At 36.6% G+C, this 26770-nt stretch overlaps 1 protein-coding gene across 9 annotated transcripts in view; it reads right to left on the bottom strand.

The window, feature by feature from the left end:
* SFMBT1 (Scm like with four mbt domains 1) overlaps window positions 1–26770 on the bottom strand; it is a 138745-nt gene that overhangs the window by 31452 nt on the left and 80523 nt on the right. For 8 of the 9 annotated variants that reach the window (XM_082348159.1, XM_082348162.1, XM_082348157.1 and 5 more), the window contains 6 exons: window positions 22663–22757; window positions 11772–12012; window positions 7146–7286; window positions 4489–4577; window positions 1289–1535; window positions 495–589 (listed from right to left, as the gene is read on the bottom strand). In XM_082348159.1, coding sequence (XP_082204285.1) covers window positions 495–589; window positions 1289–1535; window positions 4489–4577; window positions 7146–7286; window positions 11772–12012; window positions 22663–22757 — 908 coding nt within the window. The remainder of the gene's footprint in view (window positions 1–494; window positions 590–1288; window positions 1536–4488; window positions 4578–7145; window positions 7287–11771; window positions 12013–22662; window positions 22758–26770) is intronic. The other variant, XM_082348163.1, reaches the window with a different exon arrangement.

Raw genomic sequence — 26770 nt, 5'->3', positions numbered from 1 at the left:
TGCCAAGAGGGAATAAAATATAGTATCTGCACGTTAATTTTATACTCATATATAGCTGAATACTACTCTTAATTAAAATAATGGAACTGTCCAGCTTCTGGTAAATAATCTAATCCTATAATTGTCTTCCCAGCCTGGAAAAAATTATTTAGGAAAAAAAAAACCCAAAAGAAGCACTCCTACTCTCTACATTCAGAACACGAGGGTCATACAGAGAAAAAACAAGTTTATTTTATAACAAGTCAAGGCTATGTACTTCAGAGTAGAAAAGAAAAGACTCAAAATGCTTTAAGAGCGCTTCGGGAAAAAATGTAGACTACTTCTAGGAAAAAAGGATGATCATCACTCTAGCTAGCCTTCAAACCTCTTCCCTCCTTCAGGCATCACAGCACTCTCACTGACACCAGGGGTTATTTTATGCTTTGCAGCTCCCCCATATTGCTTTACTCTACTGTGAGAAGATAAGTACCTATCTACCACATTTTTGTTTTTACCTTAAATAAGTAAGATGGTAATGGCTCTTCCTCCTCCTCTTTCACTTTGGCCAAGATCTCTTGCCACTCAGCTTCAGTTTTCAGATGTCTGATGGCTTTAGTTAAAACAAGACAGGATGCTTTAAATGATGTGAGAACTTATACATTTTATAACTGCTCTGAAAGCATTCACATAAAAAAGTCACTTTCCACTGGGAAAAAGGAAGGGGTTCAAGCCCACTTATACCATCTTTACTCAGAGAACTTATAACTTTAACTTCAGTACCTTGTCTCCTCTGTTCAGAACCTGGGTAGTGTTTGGTGAAAATACCTACAGTAAGATCATAAGGATTGCTGTTGTCCACAAAATAATATAATATAGCATCCAAGCTGGGGCACATAATAATGAATGTAAATTGATTCAAATATTAACTCCTGCTTTAATATTATTGGGATATCTTTTAACCAACAATTTGCTTTGAACTCAAGACCTGTCCTACTCCTATAACTATGTGAATGCTACCTAGAGAATTTTTCTTCAGTTTTGGTAACGGATCAGTATGAGTTGCGGCAGAAGTCAGTAAAAGTTGGAGCAGAAGGTATATCAATATGTGTGGCAAATTACTAAGGCAATAAAGCCAAAAAAAAAAGGCATTTAACTACTCCATATACATTTTTTCAATATCTCTATTATGTAAACTAACAAAGGCTTCCATAATATGCAGAATAATGTATTTTTCAGTCTCATAGATATTAATAAAAATATAATAAACAATAATGTAATGTTAAAAGAAAAACGTTATATTGCTCCTCACCTGATGGGGGCTGAAACTCATATCCCTGTTGAGCAGCCCAACCAACATAATGAAGAAACGGATCCAAGTAATACAACCAATGTTCAAAATTATCAGAACTCTCAAGTCCTTCATAACGCAGCTTCAGCCTTCCCCCGATGTTGTCTACTACAGTAACAATCCAAGTACTTAAAGAGTCCTGGAAAGCTTGACATTCCAGTCTGGAACCTGGAGCAATGAGATCTAAAGGATTCCTCCCATTACGGAGCTTCAGGTAAAAAAAGCAAAATGATTATATAAGAGAGGTAACATAGTATTTTTAAAATCAAGTTTTAAATGAACTCAAATTAGCCTTTATATTTTTACCCATTCAAAGCTAGTGACACTGAACTGCCTAATATCATACAAGTCTCTATAGTATTATTTCTGGTGATATGAAAATATTTATCTTAAAGAAAGATTTCTATCTCTAGGACTATGTTATAGTTTCATCCAGAAAGAATTTTTAAAATATCATCATTATTTAGTCTCTGTAAAAGCAAATATGATCATCATTTTAAAAACAATCAAATATGACAAAAGTCAAAATCCCCCACAATCCTACCTCCAGGAAAGAACCATGATAAATGCTTTGGCATATACTCTCTGAGAATGGGTTTTCTACACACAAGTCAACATCCACCCGTGTCTACCTTTTTCTCTTTTGTATTTTTTGAAAAATGTATATTGTTTTTCAATGTGTGTTTGTCACTTAATATTTCATAGCTATCTTTCTACTATAGCACATATAAATCTTCCTCATTCTTTTAATCTGTTTTACTGACATTATGTATTATACATGGGCAGTAATTTATCCACTTATCTGCTGACGGCATTTCAGTTCTGATTTTTTTACTCATTTCACAACGATGTTCTTATGAATGCAATGAGTGTTTTGATTACACTGAGGGAAAGGAAAAGTTTAATTCTCACTCTCTAGATACATATTAAAAGCTAGAAAAAAGAATAAAAACAAAGGCTGATTCCAATATCATCACTTAACCATTTCTTAATGTTCAAACTTACATTTTTTTTCCTAATAAGAACTGCTCGGACTTCCCTGGTGGCACAGTGGTTAAGAATCTGCCTGCCAATGCAGGGGACCTGGGTTCAAGCCCTGGTCTGGGAAGATCCCACATGATACGGAGTAACTAAGCCCGTGCACCACAACTACTGAGCCTGTGCTCTAGAGCCCGCAAGCCACAACTACTGAATTCGCGTGCCACAACTACTGAAGCTCACGTGCCTATAGCCTGTGCTCCGCCACAAGAGAAGCCACCGCAATGAGAAGCCTGCACACCGCAACCAAGAGTCGCCCCTGGGCAGCAACAAAGACCCAACGCAGCCAAAAATAAATGAATAAATAAATAAATTTATAAAAAACAAAAACAAAAAAACTGCTCTATGACACTTACATATTCATATATATGCAAAAGAACACATGAACAAATGAAGGAACACATTCACAGCTAAACATAAGAATAGCAGAATCAAGGTCAATGTACTGCAGGATACTTATTAATTCATTTGTTCATTCATTCATTCATTCATTCAAATGTTACTGAGTGTTTAGCCAGGCCCAGACTAAACATAATTAAATGAGTCAGAGTACAGGCATACCTCTGAGATATTGCAGGTTCAGTTCCAGACTACTACAATAAAGTAAATATTGCAATAAAGTGAACCATATTAATTTTTTGGTTTCCCAGTGCATATAAAAATAAAGTTTACACTATATTGTAGTCTATTAAGTGTGCAACAGCATTGTCTAAAAAAAACGCACATATCTTAATTTTAAAATACAAAACAAAAACCAATTACAATAGTAACATCAAAGATCACTGATCAGAGATCACCATACAAATATAATAATAATGAAAAGTTTGAAATATTGTGAGAATTACCAAAATGTAACACAGAAACACAAAGTGAACAAATACTGTTGGAAAAATAGCGCTGACAGACTTGCTCAAAGCAGGGTTGCCACAATGCTTCAATTTGTAAAAAAATGCAGTGTCTGAAAAGCACAATAAAGTGAAGCACAATCAAATGAGGTATGCCTGTATAAAATATAAAGATCACCTAGAAACAGAGTGTTCACCAATCAAGTTTAAAGAGGAATTGTGAATGGATCACAGAATTAAATATAACAGTTAACACTATAAAACATTTAGAAGAAAATATAGGAGTAAATCTATATGACCTTGGGTTAAGCAAACCCTTCTTAGATAAGACTCCAAAAGCACAAGCAACAAAAGAAAAAAATAGATAAATTGGACTACATCTAAATAAAAAACTTTTGTTCTACAAACAATATCATCAAGAAAAGTAAAAATACAATCTACAGAATTGGAGAAAATATTTAAAAATCATATATCTTGATCTAGACTTATAATCAGAATTTATAAGGAACTCCTACAACCCAATAATAAAAAGATAAATAACCCAATTTAAAAATGGGCAGATATTTCTCCAAAAAAGCACATAGAAATACGCTCAGTATCATTAGTCATTAGGGAAATGCAAATCAAAGTGAGATATTACTTCACACCCACTAGGATAGCTATAACCAAAAAGAGAATAACAGGGTGTTGGCAAGGATGTAAAGAAACTGGAACCTTCATAAACTGCATTTCACGTATGATACAAAGAATGTTGCTGGTACGACAGATAGTGACAAAATATAACTTAGAAACGTCATAACCAATAAATTTATTTCACAAAAACAAGAAATCTATTTTCACCAACAAGCTCAAAAGCTATACTAATTTAAAAGAACTGCTGAAAGCAGGTAGGTGGTGGTCCAGTGTCTTCTGAGCAAAAGAAAAGGGGTCTCAAGTCACCTGGTGTGGGAGTTACAAATGTCCATGCTGAAGTAGAGTCAGCCCTTGTTCAGTTCCAAGTGAGAGCTCAAAATGGCCACATTTTCCAACTGCGTGAAAGAATCTGGAAAACTAGATTTTCATGTGTTTGCAACTAATTCAAAAACCTTTTACGCACTGAGCAAGCCGCCAGTTTGCAACCTCTGAGGGTAAGTTTACACCCCCCAATACCTATGCCTATGTCTGTACTAATAATGCTGATCTGTCTTGGAGTGGTAAATGAGCATGCAATTTTAAGATTCCTTGGACAGGAAGACTGGAAGGGTTTTCCACACTGATTCTGGAAGCAATAATACTCACGCCCTCTAGCAGCGGAACAGGAGGACTACATGCTCCCATCAGGGTCTGCCGCAGAAACTCATCCCGATCAGACACTTTATCTCTGATGCCTAGATGAAGGAATCATACTGTCAGCCACAAAACACAGAGAAATTAAACTAAGCAGAATACAGAGAAACTAAACCAGTGAAAATGGTTTAGAGGTGCATCTGTCATTTTAATATTTAACAGCCCAACATATTGCTTCTTTGACAGCTTAAAAATAATCCTCCTCTAGATAGAGCTACTTCCTGGTTAGTTTAATAAGAGTTGCATCCAGAAAAAAGAGAATAGGCCCAACTCCCTGTTAATATAATTTTATCCAAAAATGAACTACTTTATTTTTTATTATGGAAATTTTCAAATATACAGAAAAATAGAGAAAACAGTATAATGAATCCCCAGCTTCAAAAACTGTCACTTCATGGTAAATCTTTATATCCAGACCAGGAGCTGTTAGCAAACGACAAACTGTGGGCTAAATCTGGCCTGCTGTCTTTACTGTAAATAAAGTTTTATTGGAACACAGCCAACATCATTTTTTAAGTACTGCTTTCACATTACAAAGGTAGAGTTGAGCAGCTGTGACAGAAACCAGAGGGCCTGAAAAGCCTAAAATATTTTACTATCTGGTCCTTTACAGCTACTTTGTCAACCCTGATCTATATCCTCACATACTCCGCCCCCCCGTGACCCAACCATGGATTATTCAGAAACCAATTCCTGATATCATGTAATTTCATCTAATATAATCTCAGTATGCATTTCTAAAAGAAAATAACTTTTTGTATAACCACAATAACATCACACCTTTAAAAATTACAATAATTCCTTCATATCAAATATCTAGTCCATGTTCAACTTTCCAAAATGTCTCAAAGATGATTTTTTCAATTTGTTTGGTCAAATCATGATACAAATGAGAGCCATACATTGCAAATGGTTAATATATCACTAAATCTCTTTTAATGTGTACGTATACCCCACACTCCCTCTTTTTCTTGCAGCATATTTGTTAAGACTCAACATTTTGTCATATATAGAGTTTTTCAGAGTCTGGTTTTACTGGTTGCCTCCTTGTGGTAACCAGTTGCTCTACTGTCCTTTCCATTTTCTATAAATCAGTATTTAGATCTAGAGGCTTGATCAAATTCAGGTTTGACTCTCTGGGGTGGGGGGTAAGATTACTTCATAAGTGGAGTTGTATCTTTCCATCAAGAGGCACATTCATTCTGGTTGTCTCTCCTTCTGTGATGTTAGCAGCTTTTAATGGTCACTACATAGATATACTGATTCATTAGGGGCTAAAAATGGTGATACTCTATCACCTCTTCTTCATTTACTAACCAAAATACTTCTATAAAGAAAAATTTCTCTTCTTCTACTATTTGATCACAAAAAGAAGGCAGGATATATGCTTGATTCTCTTTATTCTTTCTCTGTATTTACCAGCCTTCAAAATTATCAGTTGGTTCTCCAGCATCGTCCCAAGGCGACCAATGAGAGTTTTGTTTAAAAGATTCACCACGAAGTTACAGATTAAATCACATATATGTTTCAGGCCATTGCAGCTACTGTCCTATTGATGCTCAAAGTGCCTCATCTTTAAGAAGAGGGGGTCTCTTCAGGTTGGCTCCTGAGTCCTTTGACATAACCGTAGTAAATAGTTATTGATCTCTTTTTCACTTTTGGTATAAAAAGATGTTCCATGCTGCTCTTGTACATTTCCTGCCCCAGTCCAGCTTTATCCCACAACACACAAATAATGATTTCAAAATAACATCAACTCTACCACCAACAATATGATTACTAAAAACAGCTTGAGTTGTTGTTGCTACTTTGGCAATTTTTTTGGTTCCTTTTGGCATAACCTTACTAGGGACATACATTTAAATTTCTGTATTTGAAAGTCACTGAAATAGTTGTTCTCTGGGTAGTTACTTCACAAGCTCCATACACAGGCTTCTTTATTTGCTTCTGCATTTGTTTTTTTACAAATTGCTTTTTTAAATTTAATTTTGCTTTATAAGTTATATAAAATATTTACATGGTTCAAAATTCAAATCTACAAAATAAGGTACATTCAGAAAATCCACCTTTTAACCTTGTCCCCTTCATCCTATTCCCTTCTTTACCCACAGGCAACTTTTTAAAATGGTGTATTCCTTATTGTTAATCAACTATAGTTCAATAAAAAAAATAAAAGATTCCTTTAGTTTTAAAAAACGAAGTTAACACACGCATACACACGCATTCATACATCTTCCTCCTCCCTCATTCAATACATATTTTTCTTTATTCATATAACAAGATATCTGGAGACCATTCCTTGGATATATGTAGATGGACCCTGTTTCTTTTTTTAATGACTGATTGCACCTTTTATTATGAAGTACTCTTCTTTGGAAAGGTGATATATATTGATACACACACACACACACACACACACACACACACACACACACACACACAAAGGAATATTACTTAGCCATAAAATAGAATGAAATAATGCCATTTGCAGCAACATGGATGAACCAAGAGATTATCACTCTGCTGTACACCTGAAACCAACACAACATTGTAAATCAACTATACTTCAATTAAAAAGTAATAATAAAGTACCCTTCTTTGTTTCTTACAGTGCTTTCTGATCTGAATTCCACCTTTGTCAGATATCAAGACTGAGACTCCTGCTTTCTTTTCTATTTGCATTTGTCTATGTATCTTTGTCCATCCTTTTATGTTTATTCTTTCAGAATATCTCCATTTAGGTATGTCTCCTGTAATAGCACAGAAGTGGGTTTTATTTTGTGAGCCAACCTGAATTGTTTACTTTTAATAGAAGAGTAAGCCCATTAACATTTATTTATATTACCAAAAGATACCACCTCAATTCTGTCATATTGTTAAGTATTACATAAATTGCTTGTGTATGTGTACAGTCTTTCACTATGTGATCTATTTTACTTAAATATATACTTTTTCTTTTTAAAATCTATCTTTTGACATTTAGAAAGGTTTGTGGTTTTTTTTTCCTCTGGTTACTTTTATACTAATATCTTTATATAACAATTTTAGTCCTCTCTATTTTCAGACTATTTTCTATTTCTTTTTTTTTTTTTTTTTAATAAACAATACTAAAGTTAGCTATAATGTCTTTCTTCTCCTCTCTTTCAGCATCTCATTTCAGGTAATAGCCTTTTACTCCCAGTTAACACTTAAAAGGCAATTAGTTAAATTACTAGGCAATAAACCTGTTTTAAAAGGGGAGGAGGGATGAGTAAGCTTATACCACTGTATTCACTTGCTCGCCCCACTGTGGTCCCATATTTTTTATAGTTATACTGTATTTATGTTGTCAGAGCATGTAGCCATTATATACTATACTGTCTCTCTTACAACTATCATTTAGCTCGAAGTTCTACAGTCATATATACATTTAGTGTTTCACTAACAATTCTCAAGCTAATGTTCCTTCATTTGTTTGATTTTCTTTTCTTTTTTTAAAAAAATTAATTAATTAATTAATTAATTAATTTTTGGCTGAGTTGGGTCTTTGTTGCTGCGTGCGGGCTTTCCCTAGTTGCGGCGAGTGGGGGCTACTCTTTGTTGTGGTGTGGTGGCTTCTCTTGTTGCGGAGCACAGGCTCTAGGCACGTGGGCTTCAGTAGTTGTGGCACGTGTGCTCAGTAGTTGTGGCTCGCGGGTTCTAGAGCTCAGGCTTAGTAGTTGTGGCACAGGGGCTTAGTTGCTCCGCAGCATGTGGGATCTTCCCGGACCAGGGATCGAACCCGTGTCCCCTGCATTGGCAGGCAGATTCTTTTTTTTTTTTTTTTTTTTTAAAGAAGTTTTCTGTTGCAGCCTTTCTTTTTTTCTTTTAAATTATTTATTTATTTATTTATGGCTGTGTTGGGTCTTCGTTTCCGTGCGAGGGCTTTCTCTAGCTGTGGCAAGTGGGGGCCACTCTTCATCACGGTGCACGGGCCTCTCACTATCGCGGCTTCTCCTGTTGCGGAGCACAGGCTCCAGACGCGCAGGCTCAGCAATTGTGGCACACTGGCTTAGTTGCTCCGCAGCATGTGGGATCCCCCCAGACCAGGGCTCGAACCCGTGTCCCCTGCATTGGCAGGCAGATTCTCAACCACTGCGCCACAAGGGAAGCCCGGCAGGCAGATTCTTAACCACTGCGCTACCAGGGAAGCCCTCATTTGATTTTTCTGAACCTCATTCTCTAGTGGATTTCTTCGGAAGGAAAAATCATGGGAACAATATTCCCTGAATCCTTACATCTTCATAACAGTTTGCATGTGGCCTTTACACCTGATGTTCAATTTGGCTAGAAATAAAATCCTGGCCTCATGTTTTCTTTCACTGAATTTCTTAAAAATGTTGCCCTATTGTCTTTCGGCATAAAGCACTGTTGTCAATTAGTCTGATGACCATCTTGTTTTCTTTCCTTTTCAAAAAACTTACTGTTTTTTGCCTAAAAGATTAAGGGATCCTTTTTTGCTTTAGAGTTCAATACACACCTTGATTTAGCTGTTCTCATTTTATTTCCCCATGTACATAGTGAACCCTTTCAATATGTATTTTTAAGTCCTATTTTATTTCCATAAAGTTTTCTTGAATTTTAGTTTACAGTATTTTATTATTTTGTTACTTTGGTTTTCATCTTCAGGGACTTCTATTTTATGTATCTTGAACCATTTTTGCCAACCTATATTACTAATATTTTTTTCCAAGTTCTTTTTATTTCTTTTTTAAATTTTTTTCCCCTCTTTTTCATCTTCTATTTCTCTTCAGATATTACTCATGGTTGATTCACTCCTTTTTTCATCTTAACTTAATCTTCATTTCTAGTATTTTTAAATTTCTAGTTCTTGCCTACCTTCTATTTTTTTTCTTTTCAAATCTTTTTCTTTTCAAATCTTCTCACTTTTGTAATTTTTATAAATTTTATTTATGATTTTTCTCACTGCTCTATCACTGTTACTACATTTCTGTTTGATACAGTGTTCATGACTTTTGTGGTTATGTTTCTCTGGAAGGATTTTATTCTACCCTTTTTTCCTCTTTTTTTTATTATACTAACTGGACCTTGTATGAGACTCAACTGAAATCATTTTCTGTTGTTCATGTTTAAATGAGGTGAATTTTCCTATACTCTCAAGATGCGATAGTGGGCCAGGTAGCTTCATGTCTCTAGAGCTTCCTCTTACAATGTTTTTTCATAGAATGTTAATGGCAAGCTAGAAGCCCACCGATAACCCAGGACTCTAACTCCATTTCTAAATACCATCCTTCAAAAAACAAAATGAAACAAAACAAAACAAAAAAACCTAGGGCTCCCTGGAGAAATGGCTGATTTCAGGGCTGAGGCAGGGAAAAGTTTCCTGAACAAGAAACTACTCAAAGAATAATGGGAACATAGCAAAGGACACATTTGCCAGCTTGAAGGGGTGTCCACTGGCCAAATCTAGGACAGTCTGAGCATCAAAATAAATAATGATAGTAAGGATTATAATCCATTGAATAAAATAATACCCATGAGTCTATACTGACATAGATACATAAATACACACATGCATACATGCATACATAAATACATGTGTGTAAATGGTAGAAAAGAGAAAGCTCTTTCTATAGTAGAAAGCCAATTATGAAATGAAGAAGGAATTAGAAAATACCATTTGGTAATCATGAGAATAATAACTGTTTCAGATAAAAATTATCAATGGATGCCAAAAATAGTGGGTGAAGTTTGAAGAATAATGATATATTTACATAATCTCAAGGTATCTTCCCACAAGATACTTACTAATTAAAAACAGTAAAAGGAATTTTACAGTGGAAAAACTTGGCATATACCAATTTAATCAAGTGATGAAAGTTAATATCACAAGTTAGTTACAGGACAAACCAACAGCATGTGTCTCCTGATATGATGCACCAGAAGGGACACAGCATCACTTCTGCATTTTTCCTACCAAAAGTGCACAATCTGAATCTAAGTAAACATCAGACAAATCCAAATTGTGAGACATTCTAAAAAAGAGCCGGCCTGTACTCTTCAAAAACGTCAATGCCAAGAAGGACAAAGAAAGGTTAAGGAAACTAAAAAGATATGACAGCTAAATGCACTGAATCCTGGACAAGGAAAAGACATGAGGAATAATGAACAGTACTCAACCCAGGACATAATGAACATTACTGGGAAAATTGGCCTGTACCTTTCAAAGATGTCAAAGTCATGAAAGTCAAAGAAAGCCTGAGGAACTGTCCCAGATTAAAGGAATCTTAGGAGACATGACAAATGAATGTTAACACATGATCTAGGATTTTCTTTTACTGTAGAAACATTTTACTATAAAAACATTATTGATAAAAACTGAACAAGGTCTACAGATTAAATAACAGTATTATATCAAAGTTAATTTCCTGATTTTATTTTATAGTGTTCATGAATGTCCTTGTTTTTAGAAGTAAAGAGTAAAAGGACATCACATGTACAACTGACTCTCATGGTTCATTAAAAAAGCCGCGTGTGTGAGAGAGAGAGAGAGAGAGAGAAAGAGAGAGGGAGGGAGGATAAAGTAAATGTGGTAAAATGCCAACATTTGGGGAAAGTTGGCAATAAGTCCCCAAGAATTTTCTATAGTATTTTTGCAAATCTGAAGTATTTCTGTAAATCTGAAATTATAAAAAAATAAAAAGTTGAAAGTAAAGCATATAAGGTCTGGAATTTTCTTAAGGTCTGTCTTTCCTTTCTGCACATTTATATGACCCTTCTCTTTCTTTTGTCCTATTGTCTCTGTCCTACTTAATTTGGATTCTACTCCCAGTAGGGCTCTTTCCTGGAAGGGAGCTTCACCTGGTTTATTCTAAGGGTTCACAGGTCCCAGATTGCTTGTAGGTGATAGGAGGGAGGATGATAAAATCAGAAAGAGAATCAATCTGGCCCAAAGTACTCAAAGACAACCAGACCTACAAGTCTCAAACTTAAGAGAGCCTCACAGACCTACAGGATTATAAGCAACAGATGCTTCCTATGAATGTCATAAAAGCCTCAGGCTTAGTGAGCACAGAATATAATTTTTTTAAAGGGAAATATAAATTATTCCTTATAAATACTGTCATTCAAAATGCTAACCCAAAGAAGTTAGGAAGACTTATGTGCTTGGGAAACTGAAAACCTTAAGACTGTGGACAGCCCAAATTTTCCTACAGCAATACCACATCACGCCTTGATACGAAGTATCGCATTACCTTCCGGGGCTTCGAGGGTCTTCTTATTCTGCTCACACCACCCAATGGGGTAGAGGTCAGCCTTCCTGATGTCACACCAGAAGTCTGCTCTCCGGTCCTCCCCGTAGCCATCGTAGCGGAGGAGGAGCAACTGCTCACAGGTGGTAATGATGGTGGCAACCCAGTAGGTTTCAGGATCGGTTTTCACAACCACCTCCAGTTTCATCCCAGGAGCAAATCCATTTTGCAAACGTGTGTCCACCTGAACAGGGAAATATAATTAACCACCAGAAAAACATCTCAAATGAATACTTCTTTGGCCAACATTCTTTAAGACTTACAATTCTGAAGCACTAAATGCAATAAAATCTTCTCAAGGGAAACCTGAGAAATTCCAATTCTAACTCACAGGAGTGATCCAAACAAAACAGGGACTAGCAATGCTGCTCTGTTCCATCTGACTCTGAAGGAGCTTTAAGAGAACTCAATATTCCACCGAAGCAGGCTATTATGATTACAGAATATGCTTTCTATTAAGTATACAAATCACTGAATGTTCACCATTTTAACAACCTTCAACACATTAAGTTTTCAAGAGTGATTTCTCGATCATTCAAAAGAAAATTTATGAAGCTGGAAAAGGTAAAGGACAAAAATAAGTTATATTGATAATAAATTAGTATAATATGTACCATACAAAGGGAGCCATATTTCCCAGTTTCCCTAAACAGTCTGTGTTTACACCTGTTATTCTTGAATAATAATAATGTCTCTTATCTCTCTCAAAAGTGTCCTAGTTTAGATGATAAATTATATGGTCACAAAGTTAGGGGTCTGCAATTCTGGAACTCCTGTATGTGTATACTAAAATTAAATAAATATATTATGGATAATGAGAGCCAGGTTTCTCACTGTGGGAGAAAGAAGTAAAAATAAGAAGAGGGGAATGGGACTTCCCTGGCAGTCCAGTGGTTAAGACTCCACGCTTCCACTGCAGGGGGCATGGGTTCAATCCCTGGTGAGGGAACTAAGATCCTGCATGCCGCACGGCACGGCCAAAAATAATAATAATAATAAAATAGAATAAATTTTTAAAAAGAAGAAGGTAAAAGCAGAATGAATCTTGTGGTGTTGATCTGAAATCAGAGGTATGGATGCCAAAATGACTATGACGACTATGATATCTGCATAATCTCAAAGGTTCTCTCCACAAAATTCTTCTTAGTCACAAAGGGGAAAACAGTAACATTACGGTGAAGAAATCTGGCAGACGCCACCTTAACTAATGGATCAAAGTTAACATCACCAGTCCTAAAACATCAATATCATATACCCTTGATATCATACCAGAAAAGCACATCATTTCTATGACATTCTTGCCAAATGCATAAACTCAAGCTAATCATGAGAAAACCCAAACACAAATTGAGAAACATTCTACAAAATAACTGGTATATGATATGCGCTTCAAAAGTATCCAGGCCATGAAAGACAGAGAATGAGGAACTGTCCCACACTGGAGGAGACGATGGAGACATGACAACTAAGTGCAATGTGGCATTATAACCACTGGAAAGTGAGGGGGCTCCTGGAAAGGAGAGGCCAGAGAGGGAAAGTCCGCATTCTGTGTAAAATTCCTCCCCATTCTAATCACTAACCTGCTGTACTCCTGAAAGGTAATCACTACCCTGAATTATAACACTACAGTTTAACACTGCCTGTGTTTCAGCACTATGTTAGCAAAATTATGCAGTATGAATGTTTTTCTGTGTGAGGCTTCTCTTGCCCAACATTGCTTATGAGATTCATTTGTGCTGTTGCATGTAACAGTACTTTATGTCTTCTCACTCCTGTATAGTATTCCATTATACAAATATGCCATAATTTATCCATTCTAATGCTCCTCATAGTAGGCACTCTGGGCAGGTCACAGTTTTGGAAGACTACTGATAATATTCTCATAATTATATGAATAGTTTTGTATGTCATTTGATGCATACCTACATGGATTCCTATAATAAAAAGACAAATATTTTCCAAAGTGGCTGTACCAATGTACTCTGCCAGTAGTATACAAGAAATTCTTCTGCCTTAACATTCTAACCAACATTACTGTATTTTCTACCTTTTTCATTTTAACCATTTTGAAACACGTATTATATTATCTCACTGTAATTTTAATTTGCATTTTCTGATTATTAATAGAGTTGATAACCTTTTTATTTATTAGCCATTTATATTTCTTCTTCTGGGGAATGCCTAAATTTCTTGCCAATTTTTAATTGAGTCAATATTCTGGATATCAGTTTGTCAATTACTTATATTACAAATATCGTTTTCTTGATGTTTGATAAACAGAAGTTATTAATTTTAATATACTCTGATTCATCAATATTTTTCCTTTAAAAAGTTAATGGTTTTTCTATATTTTTAAACAAACTTTTCCCTATCCGTAAAGGTCATAAGATATATTACTATATTATTTTCTAGAAGCCTTTTATATTGAGAACTAATATCCACCTTGAGTTAATCTCTGTGTGTGGTATTAGGGAGGGGTCAGGTTTTACTTGTTTGAATCAGTTTGTCAATTTCTACTTAAATTTTTTTTTGCTGTTTGACTTGGGTTGCAGTCAACCTACAGATCTGTTTGGGGAGAACTGACATCTTTACAAGAGTGAGTCTTCCAATAGATGAACAGGTATATTCCTTCATTTTAACTTATATAAATAAAGATTTGAAGTTTCTTTGCAAATATTTCTTACATTTTATTCCTAGCTATTTGATGTTTTTTATGTTATTGTAAATCACATCTTTCAGTTTCCATTTCTGTTTGCGGCTAGTATATAGAAATAAGAGGTTTTTTATACCGACCTTGTATCTAAAAATCTTGCTAAAATTACTCATTAATTCTAATAATATAGCTGTAAATTATTTTATTCATCTGCAAATAATGACCTTTTCCCTTCCTTCCTAATTCTTATACATTTTGTTTTTCCTACATTATATTGGCTAGATCCTCCAATACAATATCAAACAGAAATCATGTTAACCAGCATGATTTTTGTCTTGTTCCATATTAAAAAGAAAGATGTATCATATTACCATTAATAAAGTTTGCTGTAGATTTTTTTATAGATACACTTCATCAAATTAAGGAAATTCCCATCTGTAGTTTGCTAAGAGTTTTATCGTAAGTGGATGTGGAATTTTATCAATAATTTTCTTTATATATTGAGATGATAATGTGATTTTTCTCCTTTATTCTACTACTATGGTGAATTATGCTCATTGATTTTCAAATGTTAAGCCACTTAAGCCATCTTGTATTCCTGGAAAAATCGACTTGTTATTAATGTACTATCCTTTTTAAATATAGCTACATTTAGTTTGGTATTATTTTGTACGCTACTTATGCATTAGTCGTCATGAGTGACATGTCTCTGTAATTTTCCTTTCCTGAAATATTATTAGATTTGGTATCAAGGTTGTGCTGATCTCTAAACAAATTGGTACCCTACAATCAATATGGGATAGAATGATCAGACAGAAAGGAAACAGAAGACTTGAACAAGATTATAAACCAACTAGACCTAACAGACATATAGAGAACACTCCACTCAACAGCAAGAGAATACACATTCCTCTCAAATGTACATGGAACATTCTCCAGGATAGACCATAATTTTAGGCCAAAAACCAAAAATCATACAAAGTATCTTTTCTAATCACAATGAAATAAAACTGGAACTCAATCACAGAAGGAAAACTAGAAAATTCACAAATACATGGATATGAAACACACTCTTAAATAGACAATAGATCAAAGAAGAAATCACAAGGGAAATTAGAAAATACTTTGAGACAAATTATAACCAAAATACATAAAAATTTATGAGAGGCAGCAAAAGCAGCATTAAGCGGGAAATTTGTAGCCATATATGACTACACTAAAAAAGAAGGAAGATCTCAAATCAACACCCTAACTTTACTTCTTAAGAAACTAGAAAAAGAAGAGCAAACTAAACCCAAAGCTAGCGTAAGGAAGGAAATAATAAAGATTAGAGTAGTGATAAATAAAATAGAGAACAGAAAAACAATACAGGACTTCTGGTTTTCAATTTGACATGTAAGGATTTTTGGATGTTGGAACTCCTGTCCTAAGAAGAAAAAAAACCTCAACAAACTAAAAATCAACAACTCTTCTTAGATCCAGCACAGAATTGAGGTCACAGGGCAAAACTGCTGTGCTCAAAATTAGAGACAGACAGACAGATACAGAGAATTACAACATACTAGACAGAGCAGAAACCTCTGCAGGACTAGAACCAGGGTAGGAAACCTCAAACTGTAATTAATGAATTGCTAGAGGCTCAATATGGACAAGATTGAGAGGTAAAAACTCCATGGGGGCCCAGTCTCAGGGCCGCCCAAGGTCTTCTCTGAGTTTACCCCCCAGGAGTCCTACCAGGTTTTCACAATGAAGATCAGAGAAAAAACTCTCCTAGTACTTCTGGCAGAGGGAAGAATAAAGTAGCATTGTGAAATACATCCGAAGCATTCTGCTCTTCTTAACAAGACTAACCCTCAAGAAAAACTATTTACTAGGTCCTAACCAACTAGAGTTTTACCAGAACTTTTACCAGAGTTTTCCTGATCTAAGGTAAGGGAAATACCCAACTCCAGCCCCCTCTAGCTTCCAAAATAGGGGAAAGGATATGCACAACTCAGGTTCACTAAAACACTGAGACCAAATCACAGGGCTAGAGAATGCTTTTGCTCTCCTCACACCTTACCACCACACATCAAGAGGGCTCCTGTAAAACAGGGGAGACAAAATTAATGACACCAAAGTAAATTTTAGCCTCTGACACCTATAGCTACAACAAGCGGTAAAATCATCCTAACTCCTATCCAGGTAAACATAAAACACTAAAGACCTATTTATTTCTATTCCTTTTACTCAGTATATTATGTCCAGCTTTCAACAAAAACTTAGACAGAGGTACTAAAAGACAAAAAACACAGTTTGAAGAAACAGAGCAGACATTAGAACCAGGCTCAGATACGGCAGAGATGTAACATACCAGGAATTTAAAACAACTGATTAATATGATAAGGGCTCTAAATGAAAAGAGTGGACAGATGGATGATGCAAGAAAAGAGTTAGAAACTCCGAGGAAAAATCAAAATGAAATGGTAGACACCAAAAACACTCTAACAAAAATGAAGAATTCCTTGATGGGCTCAACCACAAGACTGGGGTCAGCCAGGGAAAGAATCTGTGAGCTAGAAAAAATTTCAATGGAAACTTTCAAAACTGAAAAGCAAAGAGAAAAAAGAACGAGAAAGTTGGAAAAGAATACCAAAGAACTGTGGGACAATTATAAAAAGTGTGACATAAGTGTACTATAAATATTGGAAGGAAAAGAGAGAAAGAATAGAAGAAATATTTGAAGCAATAATGACTGAGAATTTCCCAAAATTAACGATACCAAACCACAGATCCAAGAAGCCCAGAGAATACCAAGCAGTATAAATAACACAAAAAAATCTATACCTAGGCATAAGATACTCAAACTGCAGAAAAACAAAGAAAAAACTCTTGAAAGATGACAGAGGAGAAAAAAATACCTTACCTATAAAGAAGCAAGGATAAAAATTACATCAGACTCCTCTTCAGAAAACATTCAAGTAAGAAAATAGTGGAGTGAGATATTTAAATTACTTAAAGAAAAAAGACACCAACTAAGAATTCTGTACTCAGCAAAATAAAGACTTTTCTCAAACAAAAATTGAGGAACCTTGTCGCCAGTAATATTTCTTGCAAGAAATATTAAAATAAATTCTTCAGGGAATTCCCTGGCAGTCCAGTGGTTAGGACTCCACGCTTTCACTGCCGAGGGCCCAGGTTCAATCCCTGGTCAGGGAACTAAGATCCCGCAAGCCACACGGCGTGGCTGGGAAACTTCATTCATTCATTCATTCATTCCTCAGAAAGAAGGAAAATGATATATGTCAGAAACTAGATCTACATAAAGAGCAATAGAATAAATGAATAAATATATAATAAACATATAAAAGAATCAAGATAAAATCTTATTTTTCTTATTCATATATCTAACAGATAACTGTTCAAACTAATAACAGCAACAAATTATTTGGTGATTATAGCTTATGCGTAAGTGAAACGAATGATAACAATGTTGTAAGGCCTGGGAGGGAGTAATTGGGAACACTCTGATATTAGCTACTGGCAGTATCCATGAAATGGTACGTGTTACTTGAAGGAGAACTTGGGTTAGTTGTAAACGTATATTGCAAAAACAAGGGCAACCACTAAAAAAGTTTTTAAAAGTATAATGATGTGCTAAGTGAAATAAGCCAACATAAGAGGACAAATATTGTATGATTTCACTAAGTGCAATAGGCAAGTTCACAGAGACAGAAAGTATAATAGAGGTTACTAGGGGCTGGGGGAGGAGAGTGGGAGGAGCCACCCAGGGGAGAAACCCTGAATACAGGGTTTCTGTTGGGAGATGATGAAAAAGTTCTGGAAATGGAGAATGTTAGTGGTTGTAAAACATTGAGGAAGAAGTTAATTTTTTTTAAAACCTTTAACAATGAAGTGTTTTCAATATGCATCTTTTAATTAATTGCAGTCTACTTACAAATAACACCATACCACTTCATGTGTTGCACAAAGATCTTACAACCATACACTCCCAAATCCTCCCTCCCATCCTTTGTGCTACTATAGTTACATATGCTGTAAACACACAATATACTGCTACCATTTTTTTGTTGTTGTTTCAAACTGGTATCTTTTAGAGACACTAAAAATAAGGAAAACAATGAACTTTATATCTAGTTACATCTATGCCATTTCTATTATTTCTTTGTGTGGATCTAAGTTTCTGTCTTATTTCAAATTCCTTCTGCCTTAAGAACTTCCTAATACTTTTTTGTAGATAATGAAACCTCTTAATTTTTGTTTTCCTGAAAAGGTCTATATTTCTCCTCCACTTCTGGAAAAAATTTCTGCTGAGGACAGAATTCTGGGTGGATAGGTTCATTTCTTTCAACACTTTAAAGATCTTACTCCACTGTGTTCTGGTTTGGATAGTTTCCCCAAAAAATTTCACTATAATTCTTATATTTGTTCCTCTATTTGTAATGTGTCTTTTTTTCCTCTGGCTGCCTTCAAGGTTTTCTCTTTCCCTTTGGATTTCAGCAGTCTGAATATGATGTGTCTGGATGCATTTTATTGTTATTAATTATCCTGTTTTGCATTGCTTGAGCTTCTTTGATCTGTGGTGTAGTATCTTTGTTTTCCTTTGGAAAATTGTCTGCCGTTATCCCTTCAAACATCTCTTCCTCACCTCTGCTCTTTTCTCCTTCTGAGATTCCAATTACACACAAATTACATTCTTTTTTCTTTTCAATATTGTCCACAGCTGTTGGGTGTTCTAGTCTGTTTTTTCCCCACTTTTTTCTCTTTATATTTCAGTCTGGGCGATTTCTACTGACTTACCTTCAAGTATACTGATTCCTTCCTCATCTGTGTCAAGTCAACTGATGAGCCTGAAAAAGGCACTCATCTGTTACCACGTTTTTCATTTCTATTAGATTCTTTCTAATAGTTTCCATCTCTGCTGAAATTCTCTTCTGTTCATGCATGTTGTCCACCTATTCTGCTAGAGCCTCTAACATATTAATCATAGTTATTTAAAATTCTCTGACAGTTTAAACATCTGGGTCATAAAGTCTGGTTCTATTGAATGCTTTGCCTCTTGACAGTGTGCTGTTTTTCTCTGCCTTCTTGTGTGTCTCTCATGATTTTTGGTTGAAAGCTAGACATCCTGGGTAGAACAGTCAAGACTGAGACACATAGTATTTACTCACGGAAATGAGCAAGTTTCTTCTTAGGTCTTAAGTTCAAGAGAGAAGGTTAAGTCAATCTAGTTAGGAGTAGAGCTGTGTTTGGGTTTTATTGTTGCTAACAGTTATTCACAGTGCACCATAGGCTTCAGATTCCACTAGCACTGTCTGGTATTTATGCTGTAGGCTCATTTGCTATACGGTTTTTTCCCTCAACATTAGCTGCTCCACCCTCACATTTAGATCTTCTCTTTGTGACTACACCTCTTTTGTAACTACACTTCTCTTTGTGACTGTCTCTCTCTCTCTCTCTCCACACTCTTGCCTCTCCCCCACAAACAGACCTCTACCACCCACAATTTTCTAACTTGGTAGTGGGGGACAAGCATTCTCTGAGATTCAGCCTCAGTCTTGTGAGATTCTGTGTCCCTTGGTCTTGGGGGTGGAAACTTCTCAGTGATCCTAACCTTCCCTCAACGGTAGGGGACTTCTGATGCTCCAGCATGTATTCCTACCCCTCTCCTACCTACATTCCTTCCCCAGTTTGATGCTTTTGTTCTAGAAGACCCAGGTAAAGCTTAGTGCCTTTCCCATAGTGGGGGCTGTTCTCTCCACCAGACATGCACCATGAGGAAGGCTTTTTCACTATCTTACACTCTTCCTCGGTGCAAATGTGGTTTATCTCTAATTCCTTCTTCGGCCCTGTCTTCCCTCTTTCCTTTGTGCCAAACTTGGTCGTGTAAAACCCTTGCCAGTGGCTTGGACATACATTACCATTGCTCTAGAGTTCTGAGTTCTACCAGTTTTGCCCATGATCTGCTAGTCATAGCCATCCCTTCTCAACATCTTCCTATATCCATGCTTGATTTTTACTATATTTGGCAGCCCTTCACCATATACTAATTCAGGTTTATGGTTAGGCCAAGTCCTAATCCAGAGCAAAGCCCTAACTCTCTTCAATTTTATTAAGGCTGAGAGAGGAAGCTGCAGAAGAAAAGTGTGAAGCTAGCAGAGGCTGGTTCATGAGGTTGAAGGAAAAAGGACATTTCTATAACATAAAAGTGCAAGGTGAAGCAGCGAGTGCTGATGTAGAACCTGCAGCAAGTTAACCAGAAGATCTAGCTAAGATAATGGATGGAGGTAGCTACACTAAACAACAGATTTTCAATGTAGATGAAACAGCCTTATCTTGGAAGAAGATGGAAGAAAATGCCATCTAGGACTTCCATAGCCAGAGAAGTCAAAGCCTGGCTTCAAAGCTTCAAAGGACAAGCTGACTCTCTTGTTAGGGGCTAATGCAGCTGGTGAGCTTAAGCTGAAGCCAGTGCTCATTTACCATGAAAAAATCCTAGGGCCTTTAAGAATTATACTGAATCTAACCTGCCTGTGCTCTATAAATGGAAAAACAAAGCCTGGATGACCGCACATCTGTTTACAACATGGTTTACTGCATATTTTAAACCCACTGTTGAAACCTACTGCTCAGGAAAAGATTCCTTTCAAAATAGTACTGCTCACTGACAATGCACCTGGTTACCCAAGAGTTCTGATGGAAATGTACAAGATTAATAATGTTTTCATGCCTGCAAACACAACATCCATTCTGCAGCCTATGGATTAAGAAGTCATTTCAACTTTCAAGTCTGACTACTTAAAAAATACATTTCATGAAGCCGTAGCTGCTATAGTGATTCCTCTGATGAATCTAACAATTGAAAGCCTCCTGGAAAGGATTCACCGTTCTAGATGCCTTTAATTACATTTGTGATCCATGGGAAGAGGTCAAAATGAACATTAGCAGGTGTTTGGAAGAAGCTGATTCCAACCCTCATGGATGACTTTGAGGGGTTCAGGACTTCAGTGGAGAAAGTAACTGCCAATGGGGTGGAACAGCAAGAAAACTAGAAGTGAAGCCTGAAAATGTGACTGAATTGGTGCAATCTCATGATAAAACCTGAACAAATGAGGAGTTTCTTCTTCTTCTTCCTTTTTTTTTTTTTTTAATCTTTTGGCCACGTCGTGTAGCACGAGGGATCCTAGTTCCCCGACCAGGGATCGAACCCATTCCCCCTGCCTTGGCACCGTGGAGTCCTAACCACTGGACCACCAGGGAAGTCCCAGGAGTTTCTTCTCATGGATGAGCTTTCTCGAGATGGAATCTACTCCTGGTAAAGATGCTATGAAGATTGTTGAAATGACAACAAAGGATTTAGAATAGTACATAAACTTAGTTGATAAAGCAGTGGCAGGGCTTGAGAATTGACTCCAATTTTGAAAGAACTTCTACTATGGGTAACATGCTATCAAATAGCATTGCACCTACAGAGAAATCATTCGTAAAAGGAAGAGTCAATCCATGGGGCAAACTTCACTGTTGTCTTTTTTCAAGAAACTGCCATGGCCACCCCAGCCCTTCAGCCACCACCACCCTGACCAGTCAGCAGCATCAACGTCGAGGTAACACCCTCCACCAGTACAAAGATTACAACTGGCTAAAGGCTCAGATGATGACTAGCATTTTTCAGCAATAATGTATTTTTAAATTAAGGTAGGTACTTTTTTTTAGACATAATGCTATTGCACACTTAACAGACTATAGTATAGTTTAAACATACTTTTATATGTACTGGGAAACCACAAAATTCGTGTGACTTGCACTTTATTGCAATACTTGCCTTACTGTGGTGGTCTGGAACTGAACCCGCAACAGCTCCAAGGTCTGCCTGTACCAGACTATAAATCATTTTCTTCAACTGAAGAGGTTTTTTTTTTTTTTTTTTTGACAAAATAAAGGAATATTCATGACTGGTCAAAAAAAGACAAGTTGGCATCGAGTGGCAAAAAATACACAAAACCAAAAGGGTTTTAGAATATGTCAAGTTTTCTTAATAAAAGTGGCAACAGGAGGGAAAAAGAAAAAGCACTCAAATTCTCTCAAGTATTCTACCTTAAAATAACTCTAAACTCTCTAATGATGGTGCAGTGAGTCAAAGAAAAGAAATATAGTAAGTCAAGCAATATAGTCACTGCTCACATGTTTAAAAGACCCGTAGGGAACTGCTGTGGACCCTGTCTCTTCTAGATAGTCTTCCCAGCTCAATTCCACTTCTTCCACTCCAGATCCAGCATCTGGAATTAAAAACAAAACAATACAAAAACAGGTAAGACTCAATTAAAAAAAACTTAAGGTATAAAAACATAAACTTAGTAAACCTAACTTACAACTTACTTCACAAGTTAATTGACTTTTCACACAAAATAACTAAGTATTCTTTTTAAATAGCAGGTTCCCTTAGTGCACTGATTGTCAATGAATCTCAACACCATAGAGTGTGACATGCTGTCTCCTGCTGGGATCTATCTGGGATTCACCTAAATAGATCACATAAGGCTGGTGAGAGTATAACTACTATAATCGCTTTGGACTGTAATTTAGTATCTAATGCCAAATATCTGAGATCCTTAATAGGCATTTCAAACTTAAATTTTCAATCTGTTCTTCCTTAGTACTCTCCAACTGAGTAAAAGTTACCACTGGTTGATATTTTGACTCAATCCAAAAACTGTAGCGTTATCCTTACTTTCTTCCCTTTCTTTCACATCTCACATCCAATCCATCAGAAAATTCTGGGTACTACGTTTAAAAATATCCCAAATCTAATCACCTTCCACCATTTCTACTGCTATCTCTCTAAGCGCAAGGTCTAACAACAATATCTTTCACCTTTTAATCACACAATAAAATCTAAAATTTGGGAGACTGCAAAGGCCCTATGTGATCTGACCCCTAGTTCCCGACCCTGCTCCTGCATCCCCAACCAGCCTCTTGTTTGCTCACTGCACTCGAGGGACACTGAGTTTCTTGCCACTCCTCTCTAACCATGTTCTTTCCTCAAAGTCTCTGTGTTTGTTATTTCCTCCGCTTAGACTCATTCCCCTGTCATTGACAGCTTTACGTTATTCAAGCCTCTACTCAACACCTCTCCAGAAAAGCCTTCCACCAGAAAGGCCTTCCATCAGTGTGCATCTAAAGTAGAAACCTCCAGCCTCTGCTTTCATTATCTTCACGGCATTCATTCCTACCTGCAAGCATACCATGTCTTTTTATCTTCCCCATTAGACAATAAACTCTGTGAAGACAGGAACTTTGTTTTGGTCACTCCTACATCTCTGTCACAGCAGAGACTCAATACATTTTTGTTGAGTGAGCAAAGATTCAAACACTCCATTGGAATCCAATAATCCCAATTCACATAAGCTCCCTAAGAGCAGGGTTTTGTTCACTGACTATCCCCACTGCCCAAAACAATGCCTGTCACTAGCAAGTCTGTGATAAACAGCTGCTGAATGAGTATACCCTTGGGGAGCCTGTGCTTCACACAAACACAAGGAGGCAAATACAAGGATGCTCACCACAGCACTGTTTCTAGCAGCAACAGACAGAATCAATCAGTAGAAGAAGAGATAAATTATGGCAATCCTACAATGGAGTACTACTACATATAGCAGCTGAAATAAATGAACTATATTGACATATATAAATCTCAAAAAAAATCACATCAAGTAAAAACAGCAGGTGCAGAATGAAAAGCACAAGATACAATTTAGGCTTCAAAACAAAACTGCAATATAATGTTTATAAATACAGATCAATAACAGTATAAAAAAAGGATGGGAAGAATATACATCGACATTAACAGCGCTACCTTTGGGGATGGAGGGAAGCAAAGAAGATTAGAAGGAAAGTACAAAAGAGCCTTAAACTGTATTATGTTTTATTTCTCTTAAAAAATGAAAAAACACATGAAAACATGTTCAACATCATTAGGGAAATGCAAATCAAAACCACAGTGAGACACCACCTCACACTCATTAGGATGGCTATTATCAAAAAAGCAGAAAATAAGTGTAGGCAAGGCTGTGAGAAATTGGAATCTTTGTGCACTGCTGGTCTCGGAATATAAAATGGTACAGCCGCTGTGGAAAAAATTTTGGTGCTTTCTCAAAAAATTAAAAATATAATTACCATATGATCCAGCAATTCCACTTCTGGGTATATACCCAAAAGAACTGATAGCAGGGACTCAAACAGATATCTATACATGAATGTTTATAGCAGCAATATTCACAATAGCCAAAAGGCGGAAGTAACTGACTCAAGTGTCCATCAACAGATGAATGGATAAACAAAATGTGCTATATGCATGCAATGAAATATTATTTAGTCATAAAAAGGAAGGAGGGGCTTCCCTGGTGGCGCAGTGGTTAAGAATACGCCTGCCAATGCAGGGGACACGGGTTCGAGCCCTGGTCCGGGAAGATCCCACGTGCCGCGGAGCAACTAAGCCCGTGCGCCACAACTACTGAGCCTGAGCTCTAGAGCCCATGAGCCACTACTACTGAGCCCACGTGCCACAACTACTGAAGCCCGCATGCCTATAGCCCGTGCTCCGCAACAAGAGAAGCCACCGCAATGAGAAGCACCTGCACCGCAGCGAAGAGTAGCCCTTGCTCGCCACAACTAAAGAAAGCCCTCATGCAGCAATGAAAACCCAATACAGCCAAAAATAAATAAATAAATTTATATATATAAGAAAAACAGCACCACATCTCTGAAAAAAAAGGAAGGAAATTCTGACACAGGCTACAGGCTACAATGTGGATGAACCATGAGAACATTACACTAAATGAAATAAGCCAGCCACAAAAGGTCAAATATTCTATGATTCCACTTACTTGAGGTAGTTAGAGTAGTCAAATTCATAGAGACAGAAAGAAGAATGGTAGTTTCCAAGGACTAGGGGGAGAGGGGAATGGGGAGTTAGTGTTTAATGGGTACAGAGTTTCAGTATGGGAAGATGAAAAAGTTTTGGAGATGGATGGTGGTAATAGTTACACAATAACGTGAATGTATGTAATGCCACTGAAAAGTACACTTAAAAATGGCTGAAGTGGTCAATTTTATGTTATGGATATTTTACCACAATTTTAAAAATGAAAACAAATATTGGACAATGTTAATTTATTATTTATTAATTTCTAAATTCTGCATTGTAGGTACGTGGGTGTTTCCTATATTGTTTTCCATTCGTTTCTATGTATTTGAAATTTTTCCCTAGAAATACAACAAACCAACAAAGACTTTATTGGGAGCATTCTGGAAGTATGAGCCAGTAGAAAGTCAACTTCCATCACTAAAACATAACAAGGCTGGACATTCATATTCATGGTCCTTGGCAAGAACCCTAGTCCCTCAAACAGCATGCTGATTTAAAAATAAAAAATAAACAGTAACAACAATAAAAGCAGCGAATGAAAGGACTAAAATCTCTCATTCATCAAAAACTACCTAAAAACTGAGAAGAAACTAGACTAATGATCTGATAGAAAAGTCAGCAAAACACATGAAAAGAGAATTTATTTATTTTATTTTTAATAAATTTATTTTATTTTTGGCTGCATTGGGTCTTCACTGCTGTGCATAGGCTTTCTCTAGTTTCGGCGAGCAGGGGCTACTCTTCGTTGCGGTGCGTGGGCTTCTCATTGCGGTGCGTGGGCTTCTCATTGCGGTGGCTTCTCTTGTTGCGGAGCACAGGCTCTAGGTGTGCGGGCTTCAGTAGTTGCGGCACGCAGGCTCAGTAGTTGTGGCTCGCGGGCTCTAGAGCGCAGGCGCAGTAGTTGTGGCACATGGGCTTAGTTGCTCCATGGCATGTGGGATCTTCCCGGACCAGGGCTTGAACCCATGTCCCCTGCATTGGCAGGCGGATTCTTAACCACTGCGCCACCAGGGAAGTCCCGAGAATTTATTTTTTAAAAATGCAAATAGTCTTTAAACATATGGAAACGTGTGCAAATTTATTCATTTTTTTAAAATGCAAATGGAAACTACATTGAGATATCAGATGGAAAAAATTCCGAAGTCTGACAACACACTCCATGGTGAGGCAGGTAATTAAGCAGGTAAAGCATAACGACATAACCCCGGTGAAAGAACTTGGCAATATCTAGCAAAATTACATACGTATTTACCTTTTGATCCAGCAATCCCACTTCTAGGAATCTATCCCAAAGATATGCTGGCAAAAATACAAAAAGACATATGTACAAAGCTATTCATTGCAGTACTATATGTAATACCAAGA

The sequence above is a fragment of the Balaenoptera borealis genome, assembly GCF_965194805.1.
Source record: "Balaenoptera borealis genome assembly, chromosome: 12".
Classification (NCBI taxonomy): Eukaryota; Metazoa; Chordata; class Mammalia; order Artiodactyla; family Balaenopteridae; genus Balaenoptera; species Balaenoptera borealis.
Note: the sequence above shows the minus strand (reverse complement) of the source record. Positions and strands in the feature narration are given on the sequence as shown.